Below are 14,230 nucleotides of genomic sequence, written 5' to 3' on the forward strand. Positions count from 1 at the left end.
TATACTACAGTATTCAGACAACCAAGGTTGGAATCTGAAGAATGGAAGAATTCTAGAAGGAAAAAACTGAATTAGACAAACAAATGTAAATAAGTTGCACAATCTTTATTTTATTGTCATTTAACAGGAAAGTGTCGAGTTTGGAGGTTGCATGGACAAATTATTTTCAAATTCCATTCCTCACCCCACCAAAGTGGAGTGTATTTATTTACAACCCTTTTACACACAATTTCAATACATGTATGATGAATATATTAATTCATTTGCTGAAAATTGTAAAATGAACATTCGTGATGAAATCTCCACAAGGGTGGAAAACAAAGATTACCCAAACATAACCTCAGAGATGGAAGAAACGTTGACTATCTCCCACAGGGTTTTCCTGAGATTTGCAATTCAATAAACTAGTAGAAGGGGATCGGGCCTTTGGATAATCATACAATAATTTTGAATTTAAAAAAAACAATAAATAGCAATACCCTCCCTGCTTGGAACATAAGGAAAGAACACCCACATCCTATTGATTACACATACTGTATCATCCAACATCAAAGCAAAAGTAGTTAAACCAAATAGCTACATCTCATATTATTTCAAAACTGCCAAGACATAATACAATCAACCAGTTAAATGTTATTTTCTTTTTTTTGGCAATGTCATCTATATCTCATTCCGCAAATAATAATTGTGCAAAATTCTTGAAATAAATGAGATTACAATCCAGTTCCCATTTCATAGTAGGGGCTTTCAATAAAATATAATACATAATGTAGTCGGAACATTGACACATAATACTAGATACAAAGTACATTTCCATTTTTGTTGTTGTGCAAAATGACTATTCAAACTGTATTTCGTTTTTGAATGGAGTGACAATAAAAAAGAAAGAAAGTAAGAAGCAGGCATCAGTTCATTGTATGAGATGGAATTAATATTTTCAATGTTAACTGTAATTATAGACTATCCTTACATCCTCCTCAGTTCAAGGCGCCCAACTACTTGCAGTTGCAGGATCAACCATGGAGTACTGATTGCAGTCAGAATCCCCTTTCACAACACAATTTCATCAGAACAAATACATTCAGTAATTCATACATCCTTACCAACAAAAAGAACAGACCCACTCTAAAGTGAACATGAAGGAGGACAGCAGAACATAAGGCCTGAAAACTCATGTTCTGCTAAGGCCCTGTGCAGAAACCATCCAGCCGCTACCTCCAAGGCACTTCTGTAGAAGTCAGATTTTATGCAATTCTGAGTGGATTGGAGAGGTGTAAGCAATATGGAGACAATTCCATCTAACCTACAGTATCAGACAGCAAGGATGAGCTATTACCATATGATTTACACATATGTTCTGATCCTTTCATATCCACATGAAGTGCCTAGGGGGTAGGGTCTAGGGGTGATTTTGGGATTGGCCATAAGTGTACACAATTTAACATACGTCCCTTTAGTCTGCCTCAGATTGGTCCCTCCTTCTATTCAGGAAGTTCCCATGTCTTGGTCTGAACTTGGCTGTGAGGTGGATTCCACATCCATCGCCTCCACTTCATTTTTCACCGCTTTCCCATTTGTCTGGTCCTCTCCAGCTTTCTCTGTGTTCTCCCCAACCACTGGCACTGCTTTGTTATCAGGCACATCACTAAAGTCAGTCCTTGGGTGTTTTTCCCCTCGTTCTGAGGAGTCCAATGGCAAGTCCTTTTTGGGATCCTCTGTCTTGGCTTTGTGGGATGATGCCACTGACGGGCTCGTCTGATGTGGGTGGTTGTTGTTGTCGGGGACGACCATGCCTTTCTCCCACCCGTTGGGGCGGTTGTCTGTAGGACCGTTGCTAGGCACCACCTTGTCACCTTCCCTTTTCTTCTTGGTCGGTTGCACCAAGTTCTCAGACTCCATTTCAGATGCAGCTGCCTTGACTTTGACTGAGTCCTGGACACTGTCCTTGGCCTGACTACCCTCTTTGAGTCCTTCCTCCATACTGTGATCTCCTTTAACAGACTCAGGGTCTGTGCTGCCTGAATGGTCCATGTCAACATTGTCAATATCATTACTGTTCCTGTTTCCCAGTGGTTCTGAGTCCTCTAAGGAGATCGCTGGCCCAGAAGGATCAACAGAAAACCCCTCTGCCTGCTTATCTCCGTCACTACTCAATGCTTCATCATTCAACTTGGCAGTCTCCTTCACCTCCTCCGTGACACCCTTCTCCTCCTTCTGGGCTCCCCCTGCCTCTCCCTCTCTAGCCTTGGCTCGTAGGCGGCCCTCCTCCACTCCCTCTCCATTCCCCTTCTCTGCCTTCTTCAGCTGTTTCTGGATCTTTCTGGGGCACCATACAAACTTTTCCTTGGGCTCAAAGTGCTGGAAGGCGTAGCGCAGAAGCTCTTTGCGCTTCTTCTTGTCACGAATGGCAAACAGGAAGTAGTCGAGCACACTACGCTTGACGCTGCTCAGGTTCCTTTTGACCAGCGTCTCCTCCAGAAAGAAGCGCACCAGCGGGCTTTGGTAGTGCTCAAAGCCCAGCTCCCCCAGGCTCTTCAGGATGCGTGTGATGCGGAGGTTGTTGTGCATGTTCCTGAGACAGAAAACACAACCAATATTTAGATGGAGGACCCCCTAGTTTACAACACCTTTCTAATTTAGAAATTGGACAAAGAATGTTCATCAGTGGTTCCACATGGTCTTAAGAAACCACACCCTGTAAAGATGGCCAAGGTGTGACTTCAGCATCTCACCTTTCAAGGTTGGCGAAGCGTTCTCTCCAGTTGTCGGCGCGTTTGACCTCGCCTGTGTCTTTGTTGACCAGCTGGATACCATAGAACCCCAGCATGAGCTCGTAGGACTCCACCAGCCTCTTCTTGGCTTCCTCACTCTCCCTGAAGGCCTGAGGACACAGTGGGGCAAGAGCACAGAGATCAGAGACCATCATCATTGCCTTGATAGAGAAGCTCCATTCATAAACGTTTTGTCTGCTCACTGGACCCAAGGGAGTCCATTGACAAGTCACCCTATGCTTACTGTTTCATTCAAAAGTAACTCATTTTATGAAAAGGGCATTTCACAGTGCTTTATCGTACCCCTTAACTACACTTGCACATCAGTGCTCCTAATACACCACAATGATCAAGCAAAACGTGAAGCACTCACCTGGATCTCCTTCTTGGTGAGCTCAGAGGCCATGTAGTTCACTCCTGGCTCCCGCAGTGGAAACAACCTGAGAACAACAGCGGATTATAACTTGAGATGGCACAGTGCAATCACTTCACTGATGTTTCAATCTTGTTTTGTGATAGCTTTCCTGTTGATATGTTACTGCTCTGTGCTGCGGGCTAAGTGACACAAAATGTTGGTGATTGACAGTTTATTCCAACAGAATGTAAACGCCATCCAAGTTTATGACACTTGAGATTAGATTACTGTACTGTTATCATTGTGAGTCAGGCAAATTATAGGCCTAGTCAAAGTAATATAGTCATATGTATATAGTATAATACTACATTATAATGGTATAACTTCCTAGAGTTTTCAACTTGTGCTACATCTACTTCTGGTTGAAACTTGCTGTCATACGTGACTTTTAATTTGTCTGTTATAGATGTCCATCGGGATACATTAGAAACAAATACACACAACTAGCCCAAAACAGAACCGGAGCATTTAGGATCATACATACCACTGAATGTAGGAGTGAACTCTCTCCAGCCTCTTGTAGTCAGTCTTCCATTCTTTATGAAATGATTCGATTAAAATGTCTAAACAAAAATGTAGAGCATTACATACACCATTACGCACATTTTCCAGTCACTGAAAACTGCTTGGTTGAATAGCAAATGACCTACCATCAGGGGAGGAGGGGTATTCGTTGAGATAGAATTTTAAATTGAACATTCTCTCTTCTGAGCATTCATCATCTGTTAGATTCTGGGAAGATACGCAGACAAGCAGCACAGTCAGATGTCTAGATGACGACGTCTCATGACAATGACAAGATAAAAACAGATGACCTGTGTAGGGCCTGGAGTTTTACCTGGTCAGGAAAAAATGTGGGTTCTGGTAAGACCAGGTTAGCCTTACATTACCCAACATTTTCCCTGACAAATTCACATGAACAACAAAAACTCCTGGCCCTATTCATGTGTAATAACAAGAGCCTTCAGACTTACAGGATACCCTTTTCTGTAGTTCTGCATGTCCTTCGCAGCCCTCATGTTCCTGGAGAACGTGTTTGACCACTGTGAAAGATGGGGTACATCAGAGATATTAGACAAAACATTTGGCAGAAATACATTTATAGGCATTATTTTTCCTTTTGGGTACCTAAAATGATTTTGACCTGGGTGTAAGTCAGTGGAACCAAAGAGGAGACAGACACCAGACCATAGCTGTAGTTTCACCCCATAGTTTCCCTGTTTGAACAGTTGCATGGGTGATGTAGCGCAGTGTTAATTTGGGCAACAAAAATGGTGACGAAAATACCAAATACTACTTTAATAAACACAAGTGAATTTGTCCCAATACTTTTGGTCCCTTAAATGGGGGAATGTGTACAAAAAGTGCTGTAATTTCTAAACAGTTCACCCGATATGGATGAAAATGCTGTCACGATCGTCAGGGAGAGAAGTAGACCAATGCGCAGCGTGATGAACGAACATGTTACTTTATTATATTAAAGCACGAAACAAAACAATAAACGACTCGTGAAGTCCACGGTGACAATGACCGAACACGGAACAAAAACCCACAAACACAAAGTGAAAAACAGACAGTTAAATATGGCTCCCAATCAGAGACAACCAGCCAACAGCTGACACTCGTTGCCTCTGATTGGGAGTCACTCAGGCAAACATAGAATACACAACCTAGAACACCCAACATAGAAACAGAACACATAGAATGAACACACCCTGGCTCAACATATAGAGTCCCAGAGCCAGGGTGTGACAGTACCCCCCCCTAAAGCGCGGACTGCGACCGCGCCTCAACAAGAGCAAAACAGGGGAGGGCTGGGTGGGCACACTCGCGGCGGCTCCGGCCCCGGCCTTGCCCACCACCCTCCAATAAACCCCCCATAGCGCCCCTGGTCCGGTCTGGCCCCGCTGGCTGGAGCTGACCTGGACGTAGCAGGAGCGGCTAGCTTCAGCTCCGTTGTGGAGCAGTTGAGCGGTACCTGATTTGGCACCGATGACCCAGGCACGGGTTGTGCCAGACTGACGACGCGCACCCCTGGCTTGGTGCGTGAGGCAGGAACTGACCGGACCGGGCTGACGATGCGCACCCCCTGGCTTGGTGCGTGGAGCAGCAACGGGCCGACCGGGCTGACGAGCGCACCCCTAGCTTGGTGCGTGGAGCCGGAACGGGCCTCACCGGACTGACGACTCGCACCCCTGGCTTGGTGCGTGGAGCCGGAACGGGCCTCACCGGACTGACGACTCGCACCCCTGGCTTGGTGCGTGGAGCCGGAACGGGCCTCACCGGACTGACGACTCGCACCCCTGGCTTGGTGCGAGTAGCAGGAACGGGCCTCACCGGACTGACGACTCGCACCCCTGGCTTGGTGCGAGTAGCAGGAACGGGCTGGACCAGGCTGACGACTCGCACCCCTGGCTTGGTGCGAGTAGCAGGAACGGGCTGGACCAGGCTGACGACGCACACCGTAGGCTTGGTGCGTGGAGCAGGGACTGGCCGGACTGGGCTGGCGACGCACACCGTAGGCTTGGTGCGTGGAGCAGGGATAGGCCGGACCGGGCTGGCGACGCACACCGTAGGCTTGGGGCGTGGAGCAGGGACAGGCCGGACTGGGCTGGCGACGCACACCGTAGGCTTGGAGCGTGGAGCAGGGACAGGCCGAACCGGGCTGGCGACGCACACCGTAGGCTTGGTGCGTGGAGCAGGGACAGGCCGAACTGGGCTGGCGACGCACACCGTAGGCTTGGTGCGTGGAGCAAGGACAGGCCGGACTGGGCTGGCGACGCACACCGTAGGCTTGGTGCGTGGAGCAGGAACAGGCCGAACCGGGCTGTGGAGACGGATAGGAGACCTGGAGTGTAGAGCGGCCACAACCCGTCCTGGCTGTATGCCTACCCTCACACACTCTGTGTGAGGCATCCGCACAGGACGTACAGGGCTGTGTACCCGTACTGGCATAACAGCACGTGACACTGGAGCAGGATATCCGGGACCGCGGAGAGGCATTGGAGACCACGAGCGTTGAGCCGGCACACTCCGTCCTGGCTGCATACCCGCCTTCGCACGACACGTGCGGGGCGCTCGCACAGGACGTACAGGACTATGCCGGACCACTCGTGGCACAGAACACCGCTCCGCATACCGCGGAACCTGCCCCGTCCCATGCTGCCATGCCTGAGTACGGGACGTTGGTTCCACTCTCCTTCCAGGCTCCGCCAACCTGCCTTCTGGGCCCCCAAACCCGGTGGCCTCCTCTCCAAATCGCCCTGTGGCAGCCTCCTGCTGCCCAGCCGCCCATGCCGTGTGCCCCCCCCTAAATTTTTTTTGGGGTTGCCTCTCGGCCTTCCGACGATGACACTGCTGACGCCGCTGCTCCTCTCTCGCCAGGGCCTTAATCCTTGCCCATGGCCCTTTGCCCCCGAGCATGTCCTCCCAGGACCACGATTTGCCCACCTGGGCCATCGCCAGCCTCTCCATCTCCTTTCCTGGCGCTTCCTCCCATGTCCAGTCTGCCTGTTCCTGGACACGCTGCTTGGTCCTGGTACGGTGGGTTTTTCTGTCACGATCGTCAGGGAGGGAAGTAGACCAATGCGCAGCGTGATGAACGAACATGTTACTTTATTATATTAAAGCACGAAACAAAACAATAAACGACTCGTGAAGTCCACGGTGACAATGACCGAACACGGAACAAAAACCCACAAACACAAAGTGAAAAACAGACAGTTAAATATGGCTCCCAATCAGAGACAACCAGCCAACAGCTGACACTCGTTGCCTCTGATTGGGAGTCACTCAGGCAAACATAGAATACACAACCTAGAACACCCAACATAGAAACAGAGCACATAGAATGAACACACCCTGGCTCAACATATAGAGTCCCAGAGCCAGGGTGTGACAAATGCCCTCAAATAAAAGTTGACAGTCTGCACGTTAACCTCATAGCAATTGCATCATTTCAAATCCAAAGTGCTGGAGTACAGAGCCAAAACAACAGAACAGTTGTCACTGTCCCAATCCTTTTGGAGCTCACTGTACATCAGTGATAATTTTGTCACTCTTTTATTTATTTATTTAGTCTAGTCTTAGTCATTTCGACTAAAATATCATTAAGTCTTAGTCACATTTGTCATTTGAATAATGATTTAGTCTAGTTATTTTCTAAATGATGAAAACAGTGGGCAATTTTTGCCAACTAAATGCCCTTTAATTTTAGTCATTTTATGCACATCACATTTGTATTGCCTCATTCATCTATAGTAAACATAAATCACTGACTTCCATGTGCACAAACATACATAGCCTTGTCTTACCAACATACTTTTCTGCATTACATCATATCGCATGATTCTCTTCCCAACAGCCAAATTGGCAGAACACATTACTCTGCAGCAGATCAAATACAAATAAATCATACCCCTTGACAGGGCACATAAAGGGCAGTAGTCAATGGCAAAACATTCACTGACTGTGAGATGACACTTATCTTCACACCTCTAAAACACTTAACTTTAAGACAGCTCAGCTAAAATGCTCAAGGACATATTGCATTTGTTTTCAACAAAAAAAGCAGTGAAATGCAGAACATTGCCTGTGACTGCAACAGAAAGCATTTTAAAATATATATATTTTTAAATAATGTTAAACCATTTTCACTATTTGTCCAATGAAATCAGTTATGACAGTTTTGATTGCTGTGACTGGTAATCAGGAAAAACTATTTTTGAGTATAAAGTTCAGTTGGTCATCAGTGCTAAAACAGATGTTCAAAATAATAGTGAAATGGGTAACACATACACAAGTTGGTTGTTTAGCAACAGACCTGACGCGTGTGCAACTATGGGCCAAAACAGATGGAGTTGGCTTTCATTGTTGACAACATGTAAACTATATTTCGTCTCCAAATGTTTATTGTTTATTTATTTGCACAATGAGAACCTGTCTCAAATACATCGGTACATTTGTTGGATAGCTAGCTAATGAACTTTAGCCATATTAACATTGACATGAAATCAGTCAAAACAAGACATGGTATCAATAACAAGATACAACAAACTGAAACGAGCCACTTACAATTCCCCACATGGCAGATTCTTGTTGTGGTTGCTTGGTATTTGACCGTTCAGAATCATAAAGCGCGGCTTCCGGCCACAAGCGCATAATTTGTGATGTTGTCAGCCAACCAGTCCATGAATAGCTAGCTAATCAAAACGGCTAGCTACATAGTTACTATCCTAGACATTAAAACCAGTAGATAGCGCTGACGTCATCCACGTATTCCTATGGAAAACTCCTAACGGCGCATGAAGCCAGAAGTATTTGAATTTGAAGCACGGCATATTGCTGAATGGCAATTTTTTTTGTTGCTAAGGATCATGATGAAAGTGGCCGTAACTAGCAAAGGATCATGGTCGATGTAGTCGTTTTCATCCTGCCTGAGAGAGTCAACCTGGTTTTAATGTCTACAAACCTGATATAAGCCTACTGTTAAACCTTTGCAGCAGAAGGTTCATTTAAAAGCTCACCATTACCTAAAACCTAGCCAGGTCAACATTGGAAAACCAAACGGACAGCAAATATTAACTACGATAATCAGAATTACGACTGATTTACCAACAACAACAAAAAAGATTAGACTCTTTCGAATGACGATTAGTACAGTTAAAGAACATGCTGGCATGGTGACTCTTTGTAAAATAGAACTCAAATTGGCGCAAAGTTAAGTGCGTGCGAGTACCCTATCTAGATATAATTTGACCATGATCCTTCCAACTGAAAATATAAAGTTAATGGGCTACCATCACAACAACGATCACACCTTGGTTAGGCTAGGTCCACACAGCAGCACATTTTGTTTGCGCATTCTACACATTCCACTGCCTATCCGTTACTTTTCTGCGTGGCCTGTTTGCCGGTCAACACTGGGTATTACCGATATTAATTCTGATTAGCTAGCTGTTTCTACCTGGCCTAGCAAGCCTTTTAGAAACTTTAGTTCAACCTACAAATCAGCGGCATGTTACTTTAGCTCACTGGTAGAAACTGTTTGGTGGTAGTTAGCTAGCTGGAAAAGCAGACAACCCATCCTCCCAATAGTTAAATGGCTAGCTACCTAATCAGTTGGCTAACTTAGCAATTGAAGACGAAGCCAGCTAGCCAATTACCAACCAGTTAGCTATTGCAATCTACCAACAACTTCTGAAACGGCCCGCCAGACTTTGTCAATGCTAGCTAGCTTTAATATTGGCATATAGCCACATGTGTAGCTAGTATACTGTATATTTCTGAACCTTGTTAGCCTACTGGCTATCAGTGGCGACCCATAATTCTGGGCAGAGCCCCACCGGTTTAAACATTTTGTAGGGAAAAAAATGGCCTGTTCTGCATATAATTCTGGCATTAATTAGTGTCTCAGTTTAGCCCCCCCTTGGGAGCTGCCATACATTTACAGTAGAAATGCTCGTCCAAGAAGACTCAAGGTCAATGGCCACAGATAAAATTACATTGAATCATGTTATACCTCCCGTAGCTTTGATTGGACTGATCATATCAATATCATACTTTCAAAATCTTAGCTAGCTAGCTAGATAAGCAGTCATCATCATGAACCACATCGACAATCTACTGGCAAATCCTTTTCAATCCTTGTCATATGAAGAGAAATTAGAGATAAAACGTCTCGATGCTCATCGGCCATTGAACAGAAACATTACACAACAAGTCGGAAATCGCAAATTCAACAATGAGTGGTTTGTAAGGATGCAGTGGCTAACTGCGAGTGTCGCAAAGCAATCAATATTTTGCTTCCCCTGCCTGCTATTAGGTGGAGAGTGTGTCGTCCAAGTCTGGGTATAAGGATTTAAAACATCTGTCTGAAAGGGTCTCAAAACATGAGAATTGTGCTTCACATGTAGAAAACGCTGTTAAACTCTGATTACTGTGGAAATCAAACACTGTGGCTCAGCTAGACACCGCATATACTGTAGACGAGCCATGGGTAAAAACGATGGGTAAAAATAAAAATAAAGCAGACATTCAATATCCCTTTGAGCACAGTGAAGATTGGATGGTGTATCAATACAAAAAAGATACAGGCCTCTTTCCTAACTCAGTTGCCGGAGCTGAAGGAAACCACTCAGGAATTTCCCCATGAGGCCAATGGTGACTTTAAAACAGTTACAGAGTTTAATGGCTGTGATAGGAGAAAACTGAGGATGGATCAACAACATTGTAGTTACTCCACAATACTAACCTAAATGACAGGGTGAAAAGGAAGCCTGTACATAACATTAATCCTTTTTGCAATAAGGCACTAAAGTAAACCTGCAAAAAAAATTCCGGAATACAAAGTGTTACGTTTGGGGCAAATCCAACACAACACATCATATTTTCAAGCATGGTGGTGGCTATGGGAAGCCTATACTTGTCATTGGCAAGGACTAGGGAGTTTTTTTTAGGATAAAAAGAAACGGAATAGAGCTAAGCACCGGCTAAATCCTAGAGAAAAACCTGGTTCAGTCTGCTTTCCAACAGACACTGGGAGACAAATTCACCTTTCAGCAGGACAATAACCTAAAACACAAGGCCAAATATACACTAGTCACAGATAGAACAATGAGACATATTTCACCAGATGTATAAATGTGAAGCATCCAGTTGGCGTTTCCACTCACTACCAAATATGGTGATGAGAGGAAGCCCAGTGGCTGGCAGTGGGAGAAGATGGAGCGAAGATGGATTTTGGCCGACATTCTGCAAATTTTCTCATCACTGAAACATTTGATCTCGATACAGTTCTGTTTCCAAACCTAGAATCTGTTACGAACAGAGTGGACTAAGTTTTGTAGACTACCCTTTGCCCAATTTCTAAAAGTTGTTTTCTTTAGAAGAAGTGCAAGGGCGAATTGAGTTATTGCACACGCACACTTCACAGAGTAGGCGTGAATAGACCCCTTTCCAGTACCCGACACACTGACGTCACGCACAGATGCGCGCGACTCTTGGCTGCAGTAAGAAAGCAATCGCCATCTGCGCCCATTCAACATAGCCTAGATTTTAATTACTTCTAAACAAAATAACTTTTTTGGGTTCTCGTACGCTTACAATTATGTTTTGATTCTTGCTGAAACAGTCGCTAAGTTTATATAGTACCAGTCAAAAGTTTGGACACCTACTCATTCCAGGGTTTCTCTTTATTTTTAAAAAAAATTTACATTGTAGAATAATAGTGAAGACATCAAAACTATGAAATAACACATATGGAATCATGTAGTAAACAACATTTAAAAAAATAAAAATGTATTTTATATTTGAAATTCTTCATTGGAAAACCAAACGGACAGCAAATATGAACTACGATAATCAGAATTACGACTGATTTACCAACAACAAAAAGATTACTCTTTTGAATGACGATTAGTACAGTTAAATACAGAACATGCTGGCATCGTGACTCTTTGCTTTGCACACGCTTGGCATTCTCTCAACCAGCGTTCTAAAATTAGGTGGATAAGAACTCCCCTGTGTTCTGCCACCAACTTGCCTGCATCGCCCTCTTGTGGCAATGTTTGCAAACACAGAAAGCTAGCTTGTGCTTGGCTCTGCCCACCTCCTTGCTTGTTTTGCCCACTATGATTAATTTGCTCCCATTGGAAACGACAGGCTGTGGTCTATCTTGGGTTAGTTATAAAAGCCTTTGCTAGAGTTGCTTACCAAGAAGACAGTGAATGTTCCTGAGAGGCCTAGTTACAGTTTTGACTTAAATCAGCTTCAAAATCTATGGCAAGACTTGAAAATGGCTGTCTAGCAATGATCAACAACCAACTTGACAAAGTTTAAGAATTTTTAAAAGGATAATGTGCAATTATTGTACAATCCAGGTGTGCAAAGCTCTTAGAGGGGGGGAGGGGGTTAAATACTTATGTAATCAAAATAGTGTTTAATTTTTCATAAATGTTTTACAAATGTTAACATTTTTCTTCCAATTTGACATTAGAGTATTTTGTGTAGATCGTTAAAAAAAATTACAATTAAATCCATATTTAAAAAGCTCCACTGTCGGATAATCGTTGTATAGGCCCTAACAGTTTGTGGGCACCGTTTGTCACAGTTATAGTGCATTTAATGTATTGTTTAGTGTTGTGTAGTGGCTTCGCTGGCATACATCTAAAAGAATTGGTTGAGTTTGCCCCACCAAGATTTACATGCGAAAATCGCCACAGCTGGCTTTAATGCACTGACTAGTTCAAGACAAAGTGGGGATGAAAAGCTAACGTTACATATAGCTAACGGTAACGTTAGCGCTTTATCTAGCCTTTAGCCTGCTAACGTTAGTTGGCATAGTAGCTAGCTAGCTTTGTAACAAACAACTAAATTAGGCATTATAATGAAACGTTTGTAAAATATAATGATAGCTACCAACTCGCGTAAAACTATTACATTCTCCTGCAAACAATATTCAAAACTTGGAGGTAGTTAGTTAGCTTGGTTAGCCTGGCTGGTTAGGCTTCCATTACATTAGTTGAACAGTTGCTAGCTAGCTAGCTAGCTAGCTAAATTGCATTTTAAATCATGCAAGTTAGCTAGCAAGCTAACGTGTGATAGTAGTGGCCTAATGCTAGTTTTTGCGTACTTGTTCGCCGTGTTAACGCCAACATTTGTATAGTTAGTAACACAACAAATAAAAAAAATTAATGCAACGTACTAAACCAGACGTCCAATATGATTTAGTTTTGTCCTGGCTTGAGCGACGCGTTTGGTTCTCTCCTGAATCGTCTCCATCACTCTCTGTGTCCCACGTCGAATCATACACGCACACTAAATCGTCCTGCTCCATCATTGAAAACACAATGTCGGCTTGATAAAGACCAAAAGCGAAATCTGTCTAGCCACGATAATTAGACATGAGTTGAACTTCTAGCCCTAAATTTGATCACTACCACGACCAACCATCCCTCCTCCCGGTCACCAAAATCCATTGTCGCGATTCGTTGTACCAGTACGGGTTCGACACACGCGAGTGACAGGGTGAAATGGTCTGCAGTCAATGCATGTCTGTCTGTCTGTCTGTCTGCTGGCTGAGCAGCTGATGACAGGGTTGCCAGATCAAACTAAAAAGTATTGCCCAATGACTATTCTAAACCAGCACAAAAGGACTGAAACTATCCCAACAGTTTTTTCCTACAGCAAGAGGGGACTTGCCACATTTATACATTATACTATTTTCCCATAACGTCATCGAGCCAATTTAGAAGGAATATCGACATAACTTGTAACGACGCTAGAAGCAAAATTAGGTTTTCATCAAAATAATAATTATTGCAAGCTATGAAGTGACATAATAAAGGAATTTGAATATGTCTCAAGATAAAATATGATTCACCCTTATTAAACTCGCCAGATCATTTTCCATCAATGGATGTCGATTTAACTCGTTTGACTGCTATGATTAAGCAATAAAGCAGGAGGGGGTATGGTACCGTGCATTCGGAAAGTATTGTTACAGCCTTATTCTAAAATGTATTAAATAATCCCCCCTCATCAATCTAAACACAAAACCCCATAATGACAAAGGAAAAACATTTACATAAGTAGTCAGATTCCCTGGGTGCCTTATTGCTATTATAAACTGGTTACCAACGTAATTAGAACAGAAAAAATAAATGTTTTGTCATACCCTTGGTACACGGTCTGGTAACCAGTTCATAATAGCAATAAGGCACCTAGGGGGTTTGTGGAATATGGCCAATATACCACGGCTAAGGGCTGTTCTTATCACGACGCAATGCAGAGTGCCTGGATACAGCCCTTAGCCGTGGTATATTGGCCATATACCACAAAGCCCAGAGGCAAGGGGTGACTACTTTGAAGAATCTAAAACATAACATATATTTTGATTTGTTTAACACTTTTTTGGTTACAACCTGATTCCATATGTGTTATTTCATAGTTTTGATGTCTTGATGTAGAAAATAGTAAAAATAAAGAAAAACCCTTGAATGAGTAGGTGTGTCCAAACTTTTGACTGGTGCTGTATATATATATA

At 43.7% G+C, this 14,230-nt stretch overlaps 1 protein-coding gene across 1 annotated transcript; it reads right to left on the reverse strand.

Annotated features, from left to right (window-relative positions):
- Positions 1 to 90: 90 nt before the first annotated feature.
- On the reverse strand, positions 91 to 13,236 carry LOC121538541 (opioid growth factor receptor). Its single transcript, XM_041846663.2, has 7 exons — positions 12,890 to 13,236; positions 4,161 to 4,229; positions 3,837 to 3,918; positions 3,671 to 3,749; positions 3,145 to 3,211; positions 2,733 to 2,881; positions 91 to 2,572 (listed from the first exon to the last, which is right to left on the reverse strand). Exons 1-7 carry the CDS (start codon positions 13,022 to 13,024, stop codon positions 1,486 to 1,488), a joined length of 1,668 nt encoding a protein of 555 aa, XP_041702597.1. The 5' UTR covers positions 13,025 to 13,236; the 3' UTR covers positions 91 to 1,485.
- Between the last annotated feature and the right edge of the window lie 994 nt (positions 13,237 to 14,230).

This window comes from Coregonus clupeaformis, chromosome 24, assembly GCF_020615455.1.
Source record: "Coregonus clupeaformis isolate EN_2021a chromosome 24, ASM2061545v1, whole genome shotgun sequence".
Taxonomy (NCBI): domain Eukaryota; kingdom Metazoa; phylum Chordata; class Actinopteri; order Salmoniformes; family Salmonidae; genus Coregonus; species Coregonus clupeaformis.

Coding starts and splice junctions, on each gene's coding strand:
- LOC121538541 (XM_041846663.2), bottom strand. CDS start 13,024: ATGATGGAGCAGGACGATTTAGTGTGCGTGTATGATTCGACGTGGGAC. Junction 3,212..3,670: donor GTTCACTCCTACATTCAGTG/GTATGTATGATC, acceptor TGTTGTTCTCAG/GTTGTTTCCACTGCGGGAGC. Junction 2,882..3,144: donor TCACCAAGAAGGAGATCCAG/GTGAGTGCTTCA, acceptor CTGTGTCCTCAG/GCCTTCAGGGAGAGTGAGGA.